This window comes from Onychomys torridus, unplaced genomic scaffold (assembly GCF_903995425.1).
Source record: "Onychomys torridus unplaced genomic scaffold, mOncTor1.1, whole genome shotgun sequence".
In the NCBI taxonomy this organism is placed as follows: domain Eukaryota; kingdom Metazoa; phylum Chordata; class Mammalia; order Rodentia; family Cricetidae; genus Onychomys; species Onychomys torridus.
Window position 1 is genome coordinate 1 of NW_023413246.1, and position 20,753 is coordinate 20,753.

General features: G+C 39.4%; 2 protein-coding genes and 1 pseudogene across 2 annotated transcripts; all 3 read left to right on the forward strand.

Annotated features, from left to right (window-relative positions):
• The first annotated feature begins 41 nt into the window (after positions 1 to 41).
• Positions 42 to 991, forward strand: LOC118576218 (annotated as a pseudogene).
• Positions 992 to 11,778: 10,787 nt separating this feature from the next.
• LOC118576222 (vomeronasal type-1 receptor 2-like) lies at positions 11,779 to 12,726 on the forward strand. Its single transcript, XM_036176551.1, has one exon. It carries the CDS (start codon positions 11,809 to 11,811, stop codon positions 12,724 to 12,726), a length of 918 nt encoding a protein of 305 aa, XP_036032444.1. The 5' UTR covers positions 11,779 to 11,808.
• A 3,215-nt stretch (positions 12,727 to 15,941) lies between these two features.
• Positions 15,942 to 16,889, forward strand: LOC118576219 (vomeronasal type-1 receptor 4-like). The gene has a single exon (XM_036176549.1). It carries the CDS (start codon positions 15,972 to 15,974, stop codon positions 16,887 to 16,889), a length of 918 nt encoding a protein of 305 aa, XP_036032442.1. The 5' UTR covers positions 15,942 to 15,971.
• Positions 16,890 to 20,753: the final 3,864 nt, after the last annotated feature.

The following is a 20,753-nucleotide window of genomic DNA, read 5'->3' on the forward strand; positions in this document are numbered from 1 at the left end:
GAGAGATGAATGTCTTGAAGAGTACAGAGTTACTACTGGTCATCACTCCTCTCTGCACAGAAGTCCTCTCCATGTCCCCTCAGAGTAAAGCTCTAAAACCCACTGAGGAATTGGCTCTCCAGGTGTTCCTGCTTTTACTGGTTGGGATTGGGACTCTGGCCAACATTCTTCTGTTTGTCCACAATTTCTCTCCCATCTTTACTGTCTCTCAACTAAAGCCCACACGGGTTATTGTCACCAACTTGGCTGTGATCAATGCCTTCCTTCTCCTCGTCACTTCATTTCCAACCAACATGATGGTTTTTGTTCCAAGGAAACCTGCGACTAAACTGAAATGCAAAATTGTGTTCTTCATTTGCCTGGTGGCTTGAAGCACAAACATGTGCTCCACCTGTGCCCTGAGCGTCCATCAGTTTGTCACTCTTGTTCCTGGTCACTGGGGTAGTCTGATGCTCTGAGTAAGAACGACTGATGTCTATAGTTATTCTTGTTACAGTTGTTGCTTGTTCAGTGTCTTAAATAATTTCTACATTCCAATGAAAGTCAGTGGTCCATAGACAATAGGCAATGATTCTAACAATAACAGCAAGTTTCTCTGTTCCACATCTGGTTTCAGTGTAGATATTGTCTTCTTAAATTTCGCCCATGATGCTACTACATTCATCAGTATCATGGCCTGGACCAGTGTCTCTATAGTGATTCTCCTCTATAGACATCACCAGTGAACACAGCACATTGTCACTTCCACTCAGAACCACAGAGGCCATGCTGAGACCAGAGCCGCCCAATCTGTCCTAATGGTTGTGGTCACATTTTTTGCCCTGTAGCTCCTAAATTTTTTTTGTACCATCTTACACAGTGTTTTAGCAGACTGGGGTCTCTTGTTGAGGCATGTAGGTGAAGCTTTGACTGCAGGCTTCCCCAGTATTTTTCCATTCCTCTGACCTTTAGGAATCCTAAGGATCCTTGTTCTGTGCTCTTCAACTGCTGAAAACCACACTCAAATGGCCAAACACAGAAAACAGCTTTTCCAACAACCATAAACACTCTATAGTAAATAATGTAAATAACAGAAAAATCCGTCTTTACAAAAAGGGCATTGTGACTCACTACAGGCATCTCAGCACTGGGGAAGTTAATCCAGGGGAACTGCAATGTAATTAATGGTATATCTCAGAGTTATAGAGTAAGATACTGGACAAGCTCTGATACAGAGCCCCAGTCTACTAACTCTCTAAATACCTCCCCCATAAAAAAGTGGAACAAAGGAAGGAAGGAAGGAAGGAATGGAAGGAGGGAGGGAGGGAGGAAGGAAGGAAGAAAGGAAGAGCCAGTTATGACATAACTTTACAATTATCTTATGTAGTAAATGTATTAATCTTGATATATTAGAGGATCCCTAATATCAACTGATGCGTGTACTTGATAATGTTTCCTTTACCCGTGGTACCGTGCAAACATATCTAGCTTGTCATGTGAAGAGTTTATACAAATGTTATCTCATGTAAACAAAGCTAACAACCTTACATATTGGTGCATTGTGGTCAATGGACAGATGTAAATTTAAAGTTGAAAACAGAGATTTGTGCTTATCCTGCACACGTTCAAGGTCCCTGAACAATAAATATGTGTTCTCCTGGTCTTTTGTGTCTTTGTTTCCTATGTGTTTATCTGAAATGACACCATGTTGGATAGGGAGAGGATTGTACATTGAAAGGTTGCTTCTCACACTTCCAGATAAATGTTCTTTAATTTTCCCTAAGGAAATGTTCCTGTGGGTGTAAATATCAGCTAAAGATGTGGAAACTTCATTTCTGGGGTTTCTGATGTGAGTTTTTATACTTCATCACTGAAAATCAAAGCAAAGAGCCTGGTTTCCTATGAAATCTTACAGGACTTCATCTTCCCCTGATTATTCTCTCATCCTACTGATAGTGTATCCTATGGTCTGATTTCAGCACACATTATCCTTCTTAATACTACAATTTTGAAATATTGGTGAATCTTTTGGGAATTGAGGGTGACCCACAGAATAATCATTTTCTAGTTAGACCAACTGTCATCTAGTTACATCACTGTCTTTACTGTATATTTAAGAATGAGGTAATAGAGCCTTGGGGCAGGAAGAGGGGCTTTGACCTGCTTCTACCAAATGGACATAGCTATGCTGACTCCTTAGGGAGGCCTCACATTTTCATAAGAGGGATTGGGTTTGGGTGAGTGAGGGAAGACTGACAGGCTGGGAGGAGGGATGGGGGCGATCTATGCTTGGTATGTAAATGAATAATAATTTATTATTTTAAAAAAAGAAAATAAACTGGGATCTCCCACACCCCTAAGCTCTCTTTCCCTTGAACCTTGCCCTTCATTACCCCTACTCACTTCCAGATTGTTCATGTAGATCTCATCCATTTCTCTGTCATTGGGTGATCCCTGTGTCTTTCTTAGGGTTCTGTTTTCTAGGTAGCCTCCCTGGAGTTGTGAGTAGAACATGAGACTAGGAAGAAGCAAAGTGGTAGAGAGGTCCCCAGAAATCCAAAAAGATAACTCCACTGCAGACTACTTGGAATGGTCCTTAGAAAGCCTGATCTGACCTAGTGTGCTGATCGGATGACAAAACACTGTAAATGGCATGATAGAAATTTCATCCAATAACTGAGGGAAGAAGATGCCAAGATCCATGGCCAGCACCCAGGTAGAGCTCCAGGTGTCCAATTGTCAAGGAAGAGGAGGGACTGTAAGAGTGTGAATTGTTGAGACAAAGATTGGAAAAAGTACAGGGATAAGTAGCCAAACTAATGGAAACACATAAACTATGAACCAAAAGCTATGGAGCCCCCAACTGGATCAGATGCTCTGGATAAGTGAGACAGTTGATTAGCTTGATCTGTTGTGGAGGCACCCAGGCTGTGGGACCCAGTCCTGTCCTTAGTACATGAACTGGCTGTTTGGAACCTGGGGCTTACACAGGGAATCTTTACTCAGCCAGGAAGGAGGGGACTGGACCTGCCTGTACTGAATCCACAAGGTTTAAATGAATCCCCAGGGGAGTCTTGGCCCTGGAGGACGTGAGAATGGAGGGGAGGGGCTGGGGAGGAAGTAGGGACAGGGAAGGGAGGGGGAGGACAGTGGAACCCATGACTGATATGTGTAAAATTAAATCAAATTATAAATTTTTTGAAAAAATTAAAAAATTCAGCCCTCATGTCATACCTGAAAAAAAAAATAAAGAATGATGTGATGAATCTTTCTCACCTCCAACATACTCTATGGTGCTGTAGGATTCTCTCAGCAGCAGCAACCTTGAACAGACAAGGAAGAATGCATCTCCAGCCCAAATCTAAACCCTGAAGATCATATGCTCTATATGGTATCAATTCATCTGTTAGCTACATAAGGATTATGTATAGGTCTCTCTCTCTCTCTCTCTCTCTCTCTCTCTCTCTCTCTCTCTCTCTCTGTGTCTCTCTGTCTCTGTCTCTCTGTCTCTGTCTCTCTCTCTCTATGATTGTGTGTGTGTATGTGTGTGTGTGTGTGTGTGTGTGTAAATCTTTTGATGAAGCATAAGAAATCTTAGTGATTCTCATGTGATTTGTGTCTAGCCTGTCATCATGCACTCAAATCATGACTTCTGTCCAGCATCCACAATGAGTCCCTATGCCTAGTGAGAACATTTCCTGGAATATACAAGGCATAAATATTGCTGTCTGACATCGTTGTCATTGATATGCTGGGAAACATCTGAAGCCTCGCAATTTTATATTATGAATTCTAGGAATGTTAATTTATTTCACTATGCTATGCATGCTGTTTTAGATTAAACTTTCTTTTTTATTTAACTTGCTAATTTTATCATGTTTCATCATGTGAAGGAAAGATTTGAAATGAAAAGGAAACAGGATGTAGAAAAAATATAATGATGGAACGGTGTAAAAAATATTTTAGCAAAGAAGGATTTGTATTTAAAGATTAACATGGCAGATTGTTTCCCCAGCATCAGTTAGAACACTGGAAATCCTTAACAAGACTAAGTATGGAATGAATGGAATGTGAAAGATGAGATGTCCATATGGCACCTGTGATCTTGACTTTCTAAGTTCAAAATTCAACACGCTGAATTCATTGAAGGTCTCTGAGAGTAATGATCTGCCCTTGGTAAGTTTTTCAAGTTCTGCTTTAAAACAACAAAACAGCCATCCACTCAGTGTATATTAAAAGGTGTTTGCTTCTGCCCCAGCACTCTATGTAAATATTATGAAGGAGAGAACAATACCAGACTTAGCTGGAGATATGGCTGAGTGGTTCTTCTTACAGAAGACCAAGGTTCAGTTCAGAGGATCTATGTGATGACTCACAGCCATGTGTGGTTCCAGTTCCAGAGATTCAGTGTCCTCCTTTGTCCACTCAGGGTACTAGGCATGCATGTGGTCACAGACATACACTCAAGCAAACATTCATAAATGTAAAATAACAATAATTTAATAAATACCAGACTGATACAAGTGCCCTCCTGGTTTCTCAATAAGGACACTGGCAAGTCTATACTGTTGTGGAAAGTGGGATTAAGAGGGGGTGATCCTCCAAGGTCAATTAACTCCTGGAGGAACATGGAACATCTCATAAAATATCATGTAACTTGCTAAGTCACCTAACCTCTAATTCAGGGAAGCCGTGGAGGGAGACCTTACTAGTTAGACTCTAACCAGTGTCCAGTCTACAAAGTTGACATTCAAGATAGAGAAGACTTCTCCTTCATTATCCCAAGCAAATCCATGATCCAGGAAGGCTTTGACATATTCACCTAGATGGATCATCTTGTAGAAGAAAGACTAAAATCATTAGAGGTTCCTCAAGACCAACTGATCCCTGAGGATAATATCTTCAAGTAATCTTGATCTTCAAGAAGTAAAGGTTTAACTTCAGTTGTAGTGTAGCTTCAATGCCCCCAAATAAACTGTAACAAAAGCCTAAGCGAGTCCAGTCCCCTCCTTCCAGGCTGAGCAAAGTGTCCCTGTGTAAGCCCAAGGTTCCAAACAGCGAGCTCATGCACTAAGGACAGGTCTGGGTCCCACTGCCTAGGTGCCTCCCCAACAGTTCAAGCTATTCAATGGTCTCATTTATCCAGAGGGCCTGATCCACATGGGGGCTCCACAGCCTTTGGTTCATAATTTATGTGCTTCCATTTGGCTATTTGTCCCTGTGTTTTTTCCAATCTTGGGCTCAACAATTCATGCTCTTACAATCCCTCCTGATAGGAGGGGACTGGACCTGCCTGTACTGAATCCACCAGGTTTAAATGAATCTCCAGGGGAGTCTTGGCCCTGGAGAAGATGGGAATGGAGAGGAGGGGATGGAAGGAAGGTGGGAAAGGGGGGGGGGTGAGAGCAAAGAGGACAGGGGAACACATGACTGATGTGTAAAATTAAAACAAAAATATAAAAATTAAAAAAAAAATAGGGTGGGGATTTAGCTCACTGGTAGATCGCTTGCCTAGCAAGCGCAAGGCCCTGGGTTCCATCCTCAAATTTATAAAAAGAGGTTTAAAAAAATAAATAAATAAAGACTAAGCTATTTTTCTTTTAAACTCAAATAATTTTCTTCTTTTGCACAATCTGTTATGATCTTGAATGGCACAGTGTGTCAAACTAAGCCAATTCCTGAGACATGCTGTAGACATCCCATTCTGTTTTGGGACCTTCCCAAATATGCTTTGTTAGTGAAATTATATATATATAATCAAGCACGTATTCTGAGATCTGTTATGTAGGAGGTTGTAGAAGTGTAGGCTGACGATGGTTTCCTAGAGCCTAATTTTTCCTCCTTTGTCATCCACCACTCCCTCTGTTTGCACAGCATCTCTGTAGACTCTCATTATCTCACTTTCCTGCTCTTGTGGTTTGTATAAGGTGTGCCATATAAGTCTCCACCATTTTAATACTAGCTTTCCAGGTGGTTGTGGTTTGATAAGGATTAAGATATGTGTCCTTTTTGGTGCAGGTTTATCACCAGGGTCAGGGTAAAAGTATAAAATTTCTTTAAACTTTAAATGCCTCTCACCATCCCAAGTTCACTTTCTTCCCACTTCTTGAGTATCAAGATGTGAACTCTCAGCTTTCCCTGCCTCCATTCCTCTATTCTACCAGCACGGTCTCAAACACTCTGAATTCATCAGCCTAGTTAGTCACTTCTTTTAATTGAGATCCTTGGTCATGGAGTCTTGTATGATTGTATGTACACATGTGCACATGTGCCATGATATAGGTGTGATGTCAGAGGACATCTTGAATGATCAATTTCTCCACATACAATGTAAATATGAGATTGTAACTTAGGCTGTCAGATTTCAGACCACACAGTAGTTCTATTTTCACCCTCTAAAGAAATTTCCCCTATGGATCTCCACTAATGTGAATTGTGTTAGCTGAGGAAATTCCACTTGGCTAGGGAGTTTGCAGTCTTTGACCTCACGGTAAAGGTTCACAGATTGGTTGGTATTATGGAACAGTAATTCACATGGCCTCTGATCGTGGTAAAATAGACAGTAAATACTTGAGTGGAGGTTCATGTATCTTTTCATGTGACAAACCATAGATACCCTGACAGATTGCAGCAGGACTTTGGAGGGGATTGATAACATAGGAAAATGGGTCACAGACCTATCACCTTCCACTGATTCAGTGAGATTCTCTAGGAGGCTCCAAGTACCATGTCTCAGATGCTGACTTCACTCTGTTCTAGTTACAACCCCAGGATGTCTGAACATCAGTTTGAAGAAGTCCTTATGGATTGTCTCACCAAGTGCTGGATCCTGCTTGCTATAATTTTGAACAACCTGTCAAGATGTGACCACTGGAGCAATAGAGGCAACACTATCTATGGGGGTGTCTGACAGAAATGTGAACTCACAGGTATTGTTGATACAAGCAAAAAACCCAAGAGTGAGCAACCAGCTTAAAATGCCAGCATGGACAGGCAATGGAGAAGGGATGTCCCAACATAAGTTGAAGGTGGTGGGTGGAGGGACGGTGGAAATATAGAGTGACTTTTCTTTGAGAGATAAGACCTGGCAGTGTCCCCATACCATAGTGCATAGCCCAAAATCCATAAACCTGTGGGCAGCACTATTGGACTTTTGGAGTAATTAAAATGAAAAAAGACTTGAATATAGAGATGAAATGTGTTGGAAGGAACAGAAAATTGGTGGCAAAGCCTTAGGGTGTGTATGAAGTAGTTTCAGTAAAACATTCTGAATAGACAAACCACCGCCAGAGTTTTGTAGCCCTCTTGTGGTTATTCTACTGGAATATCTATCTGAGGGGGAGGGAGGAACATTGCTGTGAACCAAAGATGACAGACATTCCTTCCTTTACTGGTAGGAATAAGACGTGTCATCTCCCTTGTATCTGCCAGGGCTAAAACAACTGCCATCATCCAGACACATCCTCTGGCTGGAGAACTGTCCTGCCAGGGTTGTGCTCCACAATAGAAGGACACTAGACATAATGACTGCTGAACATGTTGAGATTGCTTGGTATTGGGGGAAGAATATGGCCTCTATGTAAACAAATAGAATGTTGTTAAAATTAATGATACCACCCACAAAACACTCTACAAAAACCTAAAAATTCCAGCCACAGAGCAAAATATCTGGTACCATGCCTCCTCATTTTCTAGGCTCCCACCCTCCACCAGTCCTCTGATTATGCAGTTTTATTTGTATGTTTGCCACCTGTTTGACTCTTGTGACAGATCACCACCGTTGCCAAAATTACCAACAAGCAGATCATGGTTCACTATGAGACATTGGAATCTTCCGACACAGGTCACAGGTTCTTAAAGGATTACAATGGTGCCTCTCCATTAAAAACTAACACCAGGAAGATGTTGGCAGTCATGGCTGACAGGTCTAGCTGCACAGCCTGCACCTTTATCTACAAGCTGAGCCAAATGGAACCACCTCCCTCTAGCAGAACTTCCTACTCTCTACATAGCTTTATCTGGGGAATGTCCCTAGGCCTGGAAAACTGACCTTCCCCAAAATCTGTCTCTGAAACTAAATGCCTGAATCATCTTTAACTTTATCTTAGGCACAGATCCCCGCTATGAAGTCTTGTATAAGGAGCTCTGCTATAGGACCCTATACCCATATACTAAGCCTTGTGATAGGTTGTTCCACTTAATGCAAATTAGGGTTTGTCCCCAAGCTCTCTGCTATATTCCTTAAACTCTGGAGTAAAATTGAAATTATTCACGGAAATCTGTCTCCTGAAGAGCTATCTGCATTCCTGCTCATGGGTCACCAAAGATTACTTTTGCCGCATCTGCCTCTTTCACCTCTCGATCTGGTGGCCAACAGGCCCAGAGGTAGAGGACCCCCACACATGTCATTATCATTTACTTTGTATCTTTGATCTAGTTAGATGTTTCAAAATTCCTGGAATATTGACCAGGGATAATTGTTGTACTAAAAATTAGAATGACATAGAAGTTAATTAAAGAAAAACTCATTGTATCCAAGCAGTGGAATGTTTGGATTGACTGGAGATTCAACATTCACATCACAAGGGCCAATCACCTGGCCAGGAGATTATGCCCCAAGAGGAAGGACCACCTCTAAAGATGGGCTCACCTTAAGCCCTACTGAAGAAGAGATTTGTAAAAGAATTTCACTTTGATGCAATATTGTACTTTTCCTTCCCGTATTCCCACACCCTAGCAAGGTTCTTACAGAACACAGCCATGCTGCTCTGAATTACCCTTGCTTCATTCTCTGCTCTAAGCATGAATGCCATAATAGTTTTTATTCTTTAGTATTTCTTCAAACCTCATCCCCTACCATGGAGCTTTCTATCACTGTGTGACTCATCTCTGTTCTGGCCTGCCTCAAGTTCATGGCACTTCCCCAACACTTGTTGGTTCACACATGGAAAAATATCAGACTCCTGATTAAATTTTGATGGTCTTCTTGAAGGACTTCATTCTGGCGTGCTTTTGAAAGCATGAAATTTTGCTATACCATATGCTCCACTGGAAATATGTTCAACAAATCCCTTGATCTACCCTGGAGTGCACCTCTCCATACCTCATGACAGCACAAATTGAAAAATTAGATGCTCCCAAATGGTACATGGAAAACTATTTCTAACTTCTGACAGCAACTCCTTAGCATCCAACCAAGTCATAAACATTATCATTAACTATGTAAATATTGTAATTTGCCCTCAGGGCCAGTGTTTTTACTTTTTCCATTATTGGAGGTATCCCAAAGTCTCCATGCAAACACTGTCACTGACACCACAGATGACAAAGTAATGCACTCTCTGAGGGATGTTTGTCTAGTAAACAATCCTTTTATGTGCACTGGTATCCTGTGTTCATTCAGTCATCTGCACAATGCTCCATGGAAATTATTAGAGAAGTAAGTATTTCCTTGTACCTGTCTCAGGGAAGAGAAGATCTTAAAATGGAGAATAAATAAGAGCTTTGTTTCTTCAGTAAGTGTTGAGGAGCTGGCCTTCATCTCTGTGAGCATCTCCATCCCTGCTGTGGCTGGACAGGGGGGATTCTTGTGACTGTAGAGGTCTGCTTAACTTTCTCTTCTCCCTACTGCAGCTCTTCTGAAGTCAACATTAATGGTTAGGATAGTTGCATTTTTTCATCTCTTCTTTACCTAATGATGTCAACGATTTCTTCTTCCCAAGGAAATATGTGTTTCACAGCTTAACACTTAGTTGAAAATGACTTTGAACTTGACATCTATGCATGGAATGACGGATTTTTAACTGATGAATGGAGATTGACTGTTACTCTGGAAAACAATATACAAGGTAAGCTGCAGACTAAATAAGAGCTTTCAAAGACATGATTCAAAGACCCAAGTTTCAAAAGAATTGGTCTGTGCAAATGGTTTTACTGTGATGGTGTATCAACACGTTTTGAGTATGCATAAAGGAAGCTGGTCATGGCTTGGTTGCATCTCTAGATCTGCTTCCTCATTAAAATAGGTAAGATACACAAAGTTATGAATATATGAACTACTTTGGTACCTGGGAGTTTTTCCATATATGTGTAAGTTGAGTTCTTTATATATTTTGGAAATAAGACCTCTGTGAGATGTGAAGTTTACAAAGAACTTTCACATTCTGTAGGCTGCTGTTTTGTCCTATTGACAGTGCCCTTTGCCTTAGAGAACCATTCAGTTACATGAGGTTCCATTTATTGATTGTTGACCTTAGTACCTGCACAATTGGTGTTATATTCATGAAGTGGTCTCCTGTGCCAAATTTTCAAGGCTATTCCCTACTTTCTCTTCTATCAGTTTCAGGGTAGCTGGATTTATGTTGAGGTCTTTGAACCACTTGGACTTGAGTTTTGTACATGGTGATAGATATGGATCTATTTGCAATCTTCTACATGCAGACATCCAGTTAGGTAAGCATCATTTGTTGAAGATACTTCCTTTTTACATTGTATAATTTTTGCTTCTTTGTCAAAAATAAGATATCCATAAGTGTATGGATTTATGTATGGGTCTTCAATTCCATTGATCAACCTTTCTGTTTTTTCCAATAACATATGGGTTTTATTACTACTGTTCAGTAGTACAGCTTGAAATCTGGGATTTCAAGAACATCTCTGGAAGTTCTTTTATTATACATTATTTTTTTAGCTATCTTGGTTTTTTGGTTTTCCATATGTAGTTGAATATTGTTCTTTCCAGGTCTATAAAGGATTGTGTTAGAATTTTAATGGCAATTACATTGTATCTGTATATTCCTTTTGGTAGGAGGACTATTTTTACTATGTTAATTCCACCAATGCATGAGCAAGTTAGATATTTCCATCTTCTGATATCTTCTCCAATATTCTTCTTCAAAAACTTGAAGTTCTTGTCATATATAGGTCTTTTACTTGCTTGGTTAGAGTTACACCAAGATTTGTCATATTATTTGTGTTTATTGTGATGGGTATTATTTTCTTGATTTCTTTCTCAACCAAATTATCATTTGTATATAGGAGGGCTACTGATTTTTTTTTTTTAGTTAATTTGTATCCAGTCACTAAACATAAGGTGTTGAGGTTCATATTTGTAATCAGAAAACTGGTTACTTTTAAAAAATATTTTGTATTTTATCTCATTGATGATCTGTATATAATTTTTTCAGAGCTGTTGGGCATTTTTTGCAACTTAATTTACTTACATGGTTTTCTGAATTATAAATCTGTATTCTTGTCATTTTAAAGATGTAGTAATTTTACTTTATGCGTCTAGTGCTATAATTGCCTGTATGTCTGGCACTACATTTGTAAAGTCCCATAAAAAACACAGAAAGGCATTGAATTTGGAGAAATGATGTTACAGATGAATGTTAATAATCATGTGGGTGCTGGATTTGAACATGAGTCTGTGAAGAGCCATCTCTCCAACCTCCAATTTGTATTTTTTAACACATTTTATCATTGAGGGAAAATGTTGCATTCAAAGGATAAAAAAAAGTCACCATGTTAACTGTTCATATGTTTATATGCCATAATGTTTTACAACGGGTGTGATGTTGACCAAGAGTGATACAGTTAGTCACTGATACATTTCCACCACAAGTTGAGGGAAAGTACATAAAGTACAATAGTCTGAGTTGTCTATGCCGTGTTCTCTAGGACAAGCTCCTGTCCTGTGATACTGTAGTGTGTCCCTCCATAGAAGAAGTAAAGACTCAAATCATTGTCATGCTCAGACGATTGAGAAGTGTACTGAAGGCAGCAGTGTTCCTCCTGGTCAGCACTCCAGTCTGCACAGAAGTCCTCTCAATGCCCTCTCAGAGTAAAGCTCTAAAAACCACTGAGGAATTGGCTCTCCAGACTGTCCTGCTTTTTCAGGTTGGAATTGGGACTCTGGCCAACATTCTTCTGTTTTCCCACAATTTCCCTCTCATCTTTATTGGCTCTCGACAGAAGACCACACAGGTCATCATCATCAACTTGACTGTGGCCAATGTGTTCATTCTACTCATTACTGCATTTCCAAACAAGATGATGGTTTTTGCTCCAAGGAGTCCTCCAACTAACCTGAAATGTAAAATTGAGTTCTTCATTCGCCTGGTGGCTCGAAGCACAAACATGTGCTCCACCTGTGCCCTGAGCATCCATCAGCTTGTCACTCTTGTTCCTGGTCACTGGGGTAGGCTGAAGCCTCGAGGAAGAGCCACTAATTTCCAGAGTTATTCTTGTTACAGTTGTTGGTTGTTCAGTGTCTTAAATAATGTCTACATTCCAATGAAAGTCAGTGGTCCACAGAGCACAGGCAATGGCACCAACAATAACAGCAAGTGGGTGTGCTCCATATCTGGATTAAGTGTAGGCATTGCCATCTTGCGTTTTGCCCATGATGCCATGTTCATCAGCATCATGGTCTGGTCCAGTGTCTCTATGGTGCTTCTCCTCCATAGACATCACCAGCGAACACAGCACATCCTTACTCCCAATCAGAACCACAGAGGCCATGCTGAGACCAGAGCAGCCTGTACCATCCTGATGCTGGTGGTCACCTTTGTAAGCTTTTATGTTCTAGACTGTATTTGCAACTTGTTTCATGGTTCTTTTGTGGACTCTCGTCTCTGGTTGCGGAGTGTAAATGAAGTTTTGACTGCAGGCTTCCCCACTATTTCCCCCTTCCTGTTGCTCTTTAGGGATCCTCAGGAGGCCTGTTCTGTGCTCTTCAACTGCTGAAAACCACAGTCAACATGACAAACACAGAAGACAGCTTCTCTAGCAGCCGGACATACTCTGTGAAGTAAAAGTTGTTAGAAAATCCTTCCTTGTAAATCAGACATGTTGACTCACTGAATTCATGCCAGCACTGAGGAGACTGAGTAAGGAGGATTGCAATATAATCAATGGCATGTCAGACTGTAGAGTAAGATCCAGGATTATTTGTGATACGGAGACCCAGTCTCACAATGCTCTATCTGTACCCTAAGATAGAAAGAAGATAAGTTAACAAATGAGAGAAAGCAGAATGAAAAAGAACAGAAGCCATCCTAAAAATATTTACAACAATCTTAGGAAATCAATGTGTTCTTAATTGTATTAGAGCAAATGCAATCATACTGCACACTGTGCATCCATATCTTTTTTCTTTTTAAAAACATTTCTTTACTTATTATGTGTACAGTATTCCATTTGCATGTATGTCTGCTCACCAAAAGAGGGCACCAGATCTCATTTTAGATAATTGTGAGCCACCATGTGGTTTCTGGGAATTGAACTCAGGTCCTATAAAATTGTAGTTAGTGCTCTTAACCTCTAACCCATCTCTCCAGCCCCTATATACATATTCTTGTTCATTTTCTGTTACCAGTCATATGTCCAAACATATTTATATTTGTTGTTTGAACAGTTTGTACAAATGTTGTCTCATATAGATGAGGCTAACAACACATATGTATTGGCATATCATTTTTAATTGGTAGACATGAACTTTAAAGTTGAAAATGATGATGTGGGCTTGTACTAGAGTCTAGGACCTAGACCCATATAAGACACCCAATCAATATTAATATGACAGGCATCGTCTTTGTGTCTTTATGTTTATCTGAAATGCTGGCATGTTAGATCGGGAAATTATTGTGCAATGATAGACTGCAACTCACGTATCCAGATAAACATTATTTATCTTTCCCTAAAGAAATTTTTCTAGATGGACAAATATTTATAAAACTCTAGAAACTTCATTTCTGGGATTCATCATATGAGATTTACTTATCATCACTGAAAATCTAAACAAGCTCTTAGTTTCCTATTAGATTCATTTGGGGTTTTTTCTTCTTTATTTTGCCTTTCTCCTGATTAGATAATCTGTTGCCCAATATGGGCATAGATTATAATTTTTAATATTACAGTTTTTAGTGAATGGTGGGTATTTATTTGGAAATAAAGGATGAACCACAAAATAATCATATTCTGGTTAGAACAACTGTGGTATACATCACAGAATATATAAGATGATATGATAAATATTTCTCACCTCCAGTATGCCATACACTGCTCTAGGATTCCCTCATCAGCAGCAACCATGAACAGACAAGGAAGAGTACATCTCCATACCAAAGTCCAAATCTGAGGGTAATATGCACTGTAGGCTTTTGATTCATCTGTGGTATACATAGTGATTATATATAGTTGTGTGTGTGTGTGTGTGTGTGTGTGTGTGTGTGCTTGGTTTGGATGAAGCATGAGAAAATTAGATATTCTCAGGTGTGTAGGGTCCAGCCTGTCATTCTCAGAATGTAAATCTTCTGTCCAGAAGAATACACATGTCCAGCACACACAGCTGGTTCCTTCTGTATTCACTGGTCATCTAGAAAGAGGCAGCATTTGCAGCCTCCCACTTTACAGAGGACCTAAAGACTTTTGTGTGCACTGCCAGGGGCTTTGTGAGCTCACTGAGAAGCAGACTCCCAAGATGGGGTTGGGTCTACTAAGTTGAGGCACAAACACTTGGTTTCAGCAGTCCTTTAACATTCCCTCCCTGAGTCAGGATAGGCTCTGATTCTGTAACAGGCACCAATGTGAGCAGCATCATGCACTTCATTATGACTGAGGTCAGGAAAACTATTTCACAGAGAGGGGGTTTATTGTCTATCTCTAGATATAATGATGTCTACAATAGAAACAGTTAATGGGCTGCTCATCCATCCACAGGATAGAAGGCAATATATGTCTAAAACTCCTCAGCTATTGTCTCATTTTATCAGGGATTTTCCTTGTTTTTCTGTTAGATTTTGTCAACTTAAATTGGTTGATATTTTTTGGGGAGTCAGCTGCTATTTTTGCTCAAAGGAGACCACAAGCATGCAGATGTGAAAACATTTCCTGGACTGTAAAATGCAGAAAATATTGTTGAGTGACCTGTTGTATATGGTGTCTACAGGGCAATATAAAATGCTTCACATTTGAACACTGGAGATATTAATATACTGCTATGATATTACACATATAGTTTGGAGCCAATTCCTTTTAACTTAATTCAATATTTTTCTCAGTTTCATCATATGATGAAAGGGAAAAAAGGAAACAGGACCCAGGGAAAGATATTGTTGAAAATGAAAATTTTTGTAGCAAAACATGTATATAAAGGTTAACATGGCTGATGATTTCCCAGGATCAGCCAGACAATGTGCAAGCCTGACCAAGTTATGAAGGTGTGAGTAAGTTATGAATGGAAGTGAAAGGAGAGATGTCGATATGTCATCTGGGATCATATCTTTGTAAGGTCAAAGTCCATACACTGAATTAAAGTGAGATTCTTTCCAAGTGTTGGTCTTTCCTTGATAAGTCTTTCAAGTACTGCCTTAAAAGAACAAAATATTTGTCCATTCGGTATGTATTTGAATGGATTGGGCTTTATTCGGTTGTATTTTCCAGTTCTGTATGAATATTACCCAGTTATTATTAATACCAGCCTTGGAGAGATGACTGAATGGTTAAGAGTGCTTGTTCCCCTTATAGAAGACATAAGGTTGGTCCGCAGCATCTACATGTGTCTCATAGACATCTGTGGTTCAGGTTCCAGGGGATTCAATGCCCTCTTCTGACCACTCAGGGTATCAGGATGCATGAAATGTTGCATTCAAAATGTAAAAAAAAAAAAATGTGTTCCAATGTTCAGTGCTCATATGTTTCTATTCCATACTGTGTTACAATGGGTGTCACGTTGACCAAGAAAGATACAGTTGTATCACTAACACACTTCCATCATGAGATGAGAGAAAGTACATGAAGTATAAAATAATAGTCTGTGTTGTCTATGCAGTGCTCTCTAAGACAAGTTCCTGTACTATGATACAATAATGTTTCCCTTCATAGAAGAAGTAAAGACTCAAATCATTAATTATGCCCAGACATTGATAAGTGTTTTGAAGACAGAAATGTTCCTCCTGGTCATCACTTCAGTCTGCACAGATGTCCTCTCCATGACCTTTCAGAGTAAATCTCTAAAAACCACTGAGGAATTGACTCTCCAGATGTTCCTGCTTTTCCAGGTTGGGATTGGGACTCTGGCCAACATTTTTCTATTTGTTCAGAATTTCTCTCCCATCTTTACTGGCTCTCAACTGAGGCCCACACAGGTCATTATTATGAACTTGGCTTTGGCCAATGTGTTCATTCTCCTTGTCATGGCATTTCCAAGCAACATGATGGTTTTTGTTCCAAGGAAACCTCAAACTCAACTGCAATGCAAAATTGAGTTCTTCATTCACCTGGTGGCTCGAAGCACAAACATGTGCTCCACCTGTGCCCTGAGCATCCATCAGTTTGTCACTCTTGTTCCTGGTCACTGGAGTAGGCTGATGCTCCGTGGAAGAACCCCTAATGTCCTGAGTTATTCTTGTTACAGTTGTTGGTTTTTCGGTGTCTTAAATAATGTCTATATTCCAATGAAAGTCAGTGGTCCACAGAGCACAGTCAATGACACTAACAATAACAGCAAGTGGGTCTGCTCAACATCTGGATTCTCTGTAGGCATAGTCTTCTTGTGTTTTGCCCATGATGCCACATTCATCAGCATCATGATCTGGTCCAGTGTCTCCATGGTGCTTTTCCTCCATAGACATCACCAGCGAACACAGCACATCCTCTCTTCCAATCAGAACCACAGATGCCGTGCTGAGACCAGAGCAGCCCAAATGATACTGATGCTGGTGGTCACCTTTGTAAGCTTTTATGTTCTAGGCTGTATTTGCAGTTTGATTTGGGTTTCTTTTGTGGACTCTCGTATCTGGTGGAGGCATGTAGGTGAAGCTTTGGCTACAAGCTTCCCCACAATTTCCCCCTTCCTGTTGATCTTTAGGGATCCTAAGGATTCCTGTTCTACGTTCTTCATCTGCTGAAAACCACAGTCAACATGACAAACACAGAAGACAGCTTCTCTAGCAGCCATACACACTCTATTAAGTAAAAGTTGTTAAAAAAATCCTTCCTCATAAACCAGACACATAATGTTGACTCACTGAACTCATCCCAGCACTGGGGAGACTGAGCCAGGTGGATTGCAATGTAAGCAATTGCATGTCATGGTTTAGAGTATGATGCATGCCAACTTGTGATAAGGAGAATCAGTCTCACAGCTCCTTTTGTGCACCCTTATAAAGAATATAATAAATAAATGAGAGAAAGGAGAAAGAAAAGGAATTCCATTCATCACATATATATTCACCACCACCTTAGGAAATGAATATGTGACTGTTGGTGTATTGTATTAGGTCACATACAATCCATATTGCAGCCTATATATCCATATTCTTTTTATTCTTTTTAAAAATTTTTATTTATTATCTACACAGTGTTCCACCTGCATGTATGTCTGCACATCAGACCAGGGCACCAGATATCTTTATAGATGGCAGTGAGCCACCATGTGGTTGCTTGGAACTTAACTCATGACCTCTGAAATGGCAGCAAGGACATTCAAACTCTGAGCCATTTCTCCAGCCTCTATATCCATATACTTTGTTATTTTTCCTTTCCTATCAGATGTCTATACATATTCTTGTTTATTGTTTGAACAGTTTATAGACATGTAATCTCATGGAGATGATTCTAACAACCAATATATTAGTGTATAATTGTTATAGTGTATAATTATAAATGCATGTTGATTGGCAGACATGAACAATAAGGCAACTTAACAATATTAATAGGCCCTGCTTCTCTTGTGTCTATATTGTTCATATGTTTATCGGAAATGCTGGCATGTTGAGTAAGGAAAACGTTGTGCAATGATAGATTGCTACTCACATATTTAGGTGAACATTCTTTGTCTCTCTCCCTAAAGAAATTTTGCTGGATGGACAAATATACATAAAGCTGTTGAAGCTTTATTTCTGGGATTCACTACATGAGATTAATTTGCATTTTATCATAGAAAATGAAAACAAATCTCCTATTTCCTAATAGACTCACTTATAATTTTCATGTTTGTTTTACCTTTCTCCTGATGGTATACTCTATTGACTGATTTGAGCACAGTTTATCATCTTTAATATTACAGTTTTCAATTATTATTGATTATTTATTTAGAAATAGAGGTGAGCCACAAAATACTCATGTTCTGGTTAGGACAACTGGGGAGCACCTCACTGGGCATATAAGAATGATATGATGAATCTATCTCACCCCAAATATGTCCTATACTGCTGTAGGATTCTGTCAGCATCAGCAACCATGAAGACACAAGGAAGAGTATATCTTCATACCAAAGTCCAAATCTGAATGTAATATGCACTGTATGGTATCAACTCATCTGTTGGCTACATAGTGATTACATATAAGTGTGTGTGGGTATGTGTGTGTGTGGGTGTGGGTGTATAACTGAAATTTTATGTCCCATCTGGTTTCCCTTGGTCCCACAGTCCCACAGCCACTCAGACCCAAATGAACACACAGAGGCTTAACATCCAGTTTGTCTTTAGCAAAAATGTGAATCTTCTGTCCAGAATATACATGTGCAAAGCACAGCTGGCTCTTCCTATAGTCAAAAGTCATCAAGGAAGAGTCATCATTTGCAGCCTTCCAGTTAACACAGAATTTAAAGCATTTTGTGTGTGCACTGTCAGGTGTGTGCTCACTGAGAAGCAGGCTCAGGGGATTGAGTTTTGTCTACTTTGGTTTCAACAATCCTCTAACATCCCCCCAACCCCAGTCAAGAAGGGCTATGACTCTGACAAACACCAATTTGAATAGCAACACAGCCCAAGAATAAAGACATCGTGACCTTCATTAAAACTGAAGGGAAAACCGTTTCAAGGACAGAGGTCTATTGTCCATCTCTAGATATAATGGTGTCTACAATAGAAACAGTTAATGGGCTGCTCATCCTCCTACAGGATAGAGGGGAACATGTGTCTAAAACTCCTCAGCTGTTTCCTCAAGATGACATTTTATCAGGGGTTTTCCTTGTCTTTCTGTTGGATGTTGTAACTTCAGTTGCTTGATATTTTGCTTTGATCCATCTGCTATTTATCATCAATGGAGACCACAAGCATGTGGATGTGAGAACATTTCCTGGACTGTATAATGGAGAAAATAATGTTCAGTGACCTGTTTTATGTGACGTTTTCAGGGGAATATACAATGTTTCATAATTGAATACTATGTATACTGGAGATATTAATTTATTGCTATAATGTTACACATCAAGTTTGTAGCCAGATTTCTTTTTAACTTAATTCACTATTTTGCTCTGTTTTATCATATGATGAAAGGAAAAAACAAAAAGGAAACAGGTCACCGGAAATAGATATTGTTGAAAAGGTATGAAAATGAAAATAATTTTAGTAAAATATGTGTATAAAGTTTAATATGGCTGGATAATTTCCCAGCATCAGGAAGAAAGTGTGCAATCCTGACCAAGTTATGAAGATCTGAGTAAGTTTTGAATGGAAGTGAAAGGTGAGATGTCAATATGGCATCTGGGATTGTATCTTTGTAAGCCCAAAGTTCAATACATTGAGTAAGAATGACATTCTCTCCAAGTATCGGTCTTTCCTTGGTAAGTTTTACAAGTATTACCATAAAAGAACAAAATATTTGTCCAATTGATATGTATTCAAATGGATTAGGCTCTATGATGCTGTATTTTCCAGCTCTGTCTAAACATTTCCCAGTGGTTATTAATACCAGCCTTGGAGAGATGACTGAGTGGATAAGAGTTCTTGTTCCTCTTATAGAAGATGCTGGGTTCAGTTCACAGCACCTACATGTGGCTCACACACATCTGTGGTCCAGGTTCAGGGGACTCAATGTCCTCTTCTGACCACTCAGGGTACAGGCATGTGTGTGGTGCACATACACCTATTCAAGCAAACATTCATACATTAAAAATAAAAAAAAATATTTTTTCATTTGTTTCCATTTATTGAAATAGACTCTGTTCTCATACAATATATTCTGATGGCAATTTCCCTTCCTTCTTTTTAACCTTTCCCCGCTCCCTTCTTTCTTTCCTTTCTTTCATTCATATCTTAAGGTCTGGGGAGGCATTTCAGTAGGTCAAGCATCTACTGTGCAAAACTCACAGGTTGAGTTGGATCCCCAGAGCTGTCATAAAAGAGGACAGAGAGAACCAAGCCCCAAGCTGTCCTCTGACCTCCACATATGTGACACGGCATAAGCACACACACACACACACACACACACACACACACACACACACACACACACAAAATTGTAGATGAATAAAAAGTAATAGTTAGTAATGAATTAAAGTGTCTGATGGGTGCTGGAGGATTGTGAAGAGCTGAAGGGTGGTTTACTTCTTGGATTCTAACTCGAGGTGATCTCTGTAGCTGCATGCAATAGCTGAACTTCCTCCTATGGGAAATTGGTATTTTAATAAATTTGATGGTGCTGATTGTGAGGATGGAGTTGGAGAAGATGATGAAGAAGATGACAGAAATGGGAAGTATGACGGTGGTTATAATATTGGGGGAGTTAGCATGTGTTTCATTCTCCTTGATATGAAGATTGAACTTGACTTTTCATCAGTATATACATAAATATAAAAATAAATGTACATAAAGTATATACATAATATATGAATAAACATACATAATACTTGATTCAGGAAAAGACAAAATAAATTTAGGTATATTGAAATTGAGTATACTTAAGTTAAATTTATAAAATATAAAATAATAATACATAATTTATAGATATATAAAAACATTTATGAACTTGACTGTATATGTATAGTG

Bases quoted from the DNA above. Each gene is read 5' to 3' on its own strand.
- LOC118576222 (XM_036176551.1), top strand. From the start codon at position 11,809: ATGCCCTCTCAGAGTAAAGCTCTAAAAACCACTGAGGAATTGGCTCTC.
- LOC118576219 (XM_036176549.1), top strand. From the start codon at position 15,972: ATGACCTTTCAGAGTAAATCTCTAAAAACCACTGAGGAATTGACTCTC.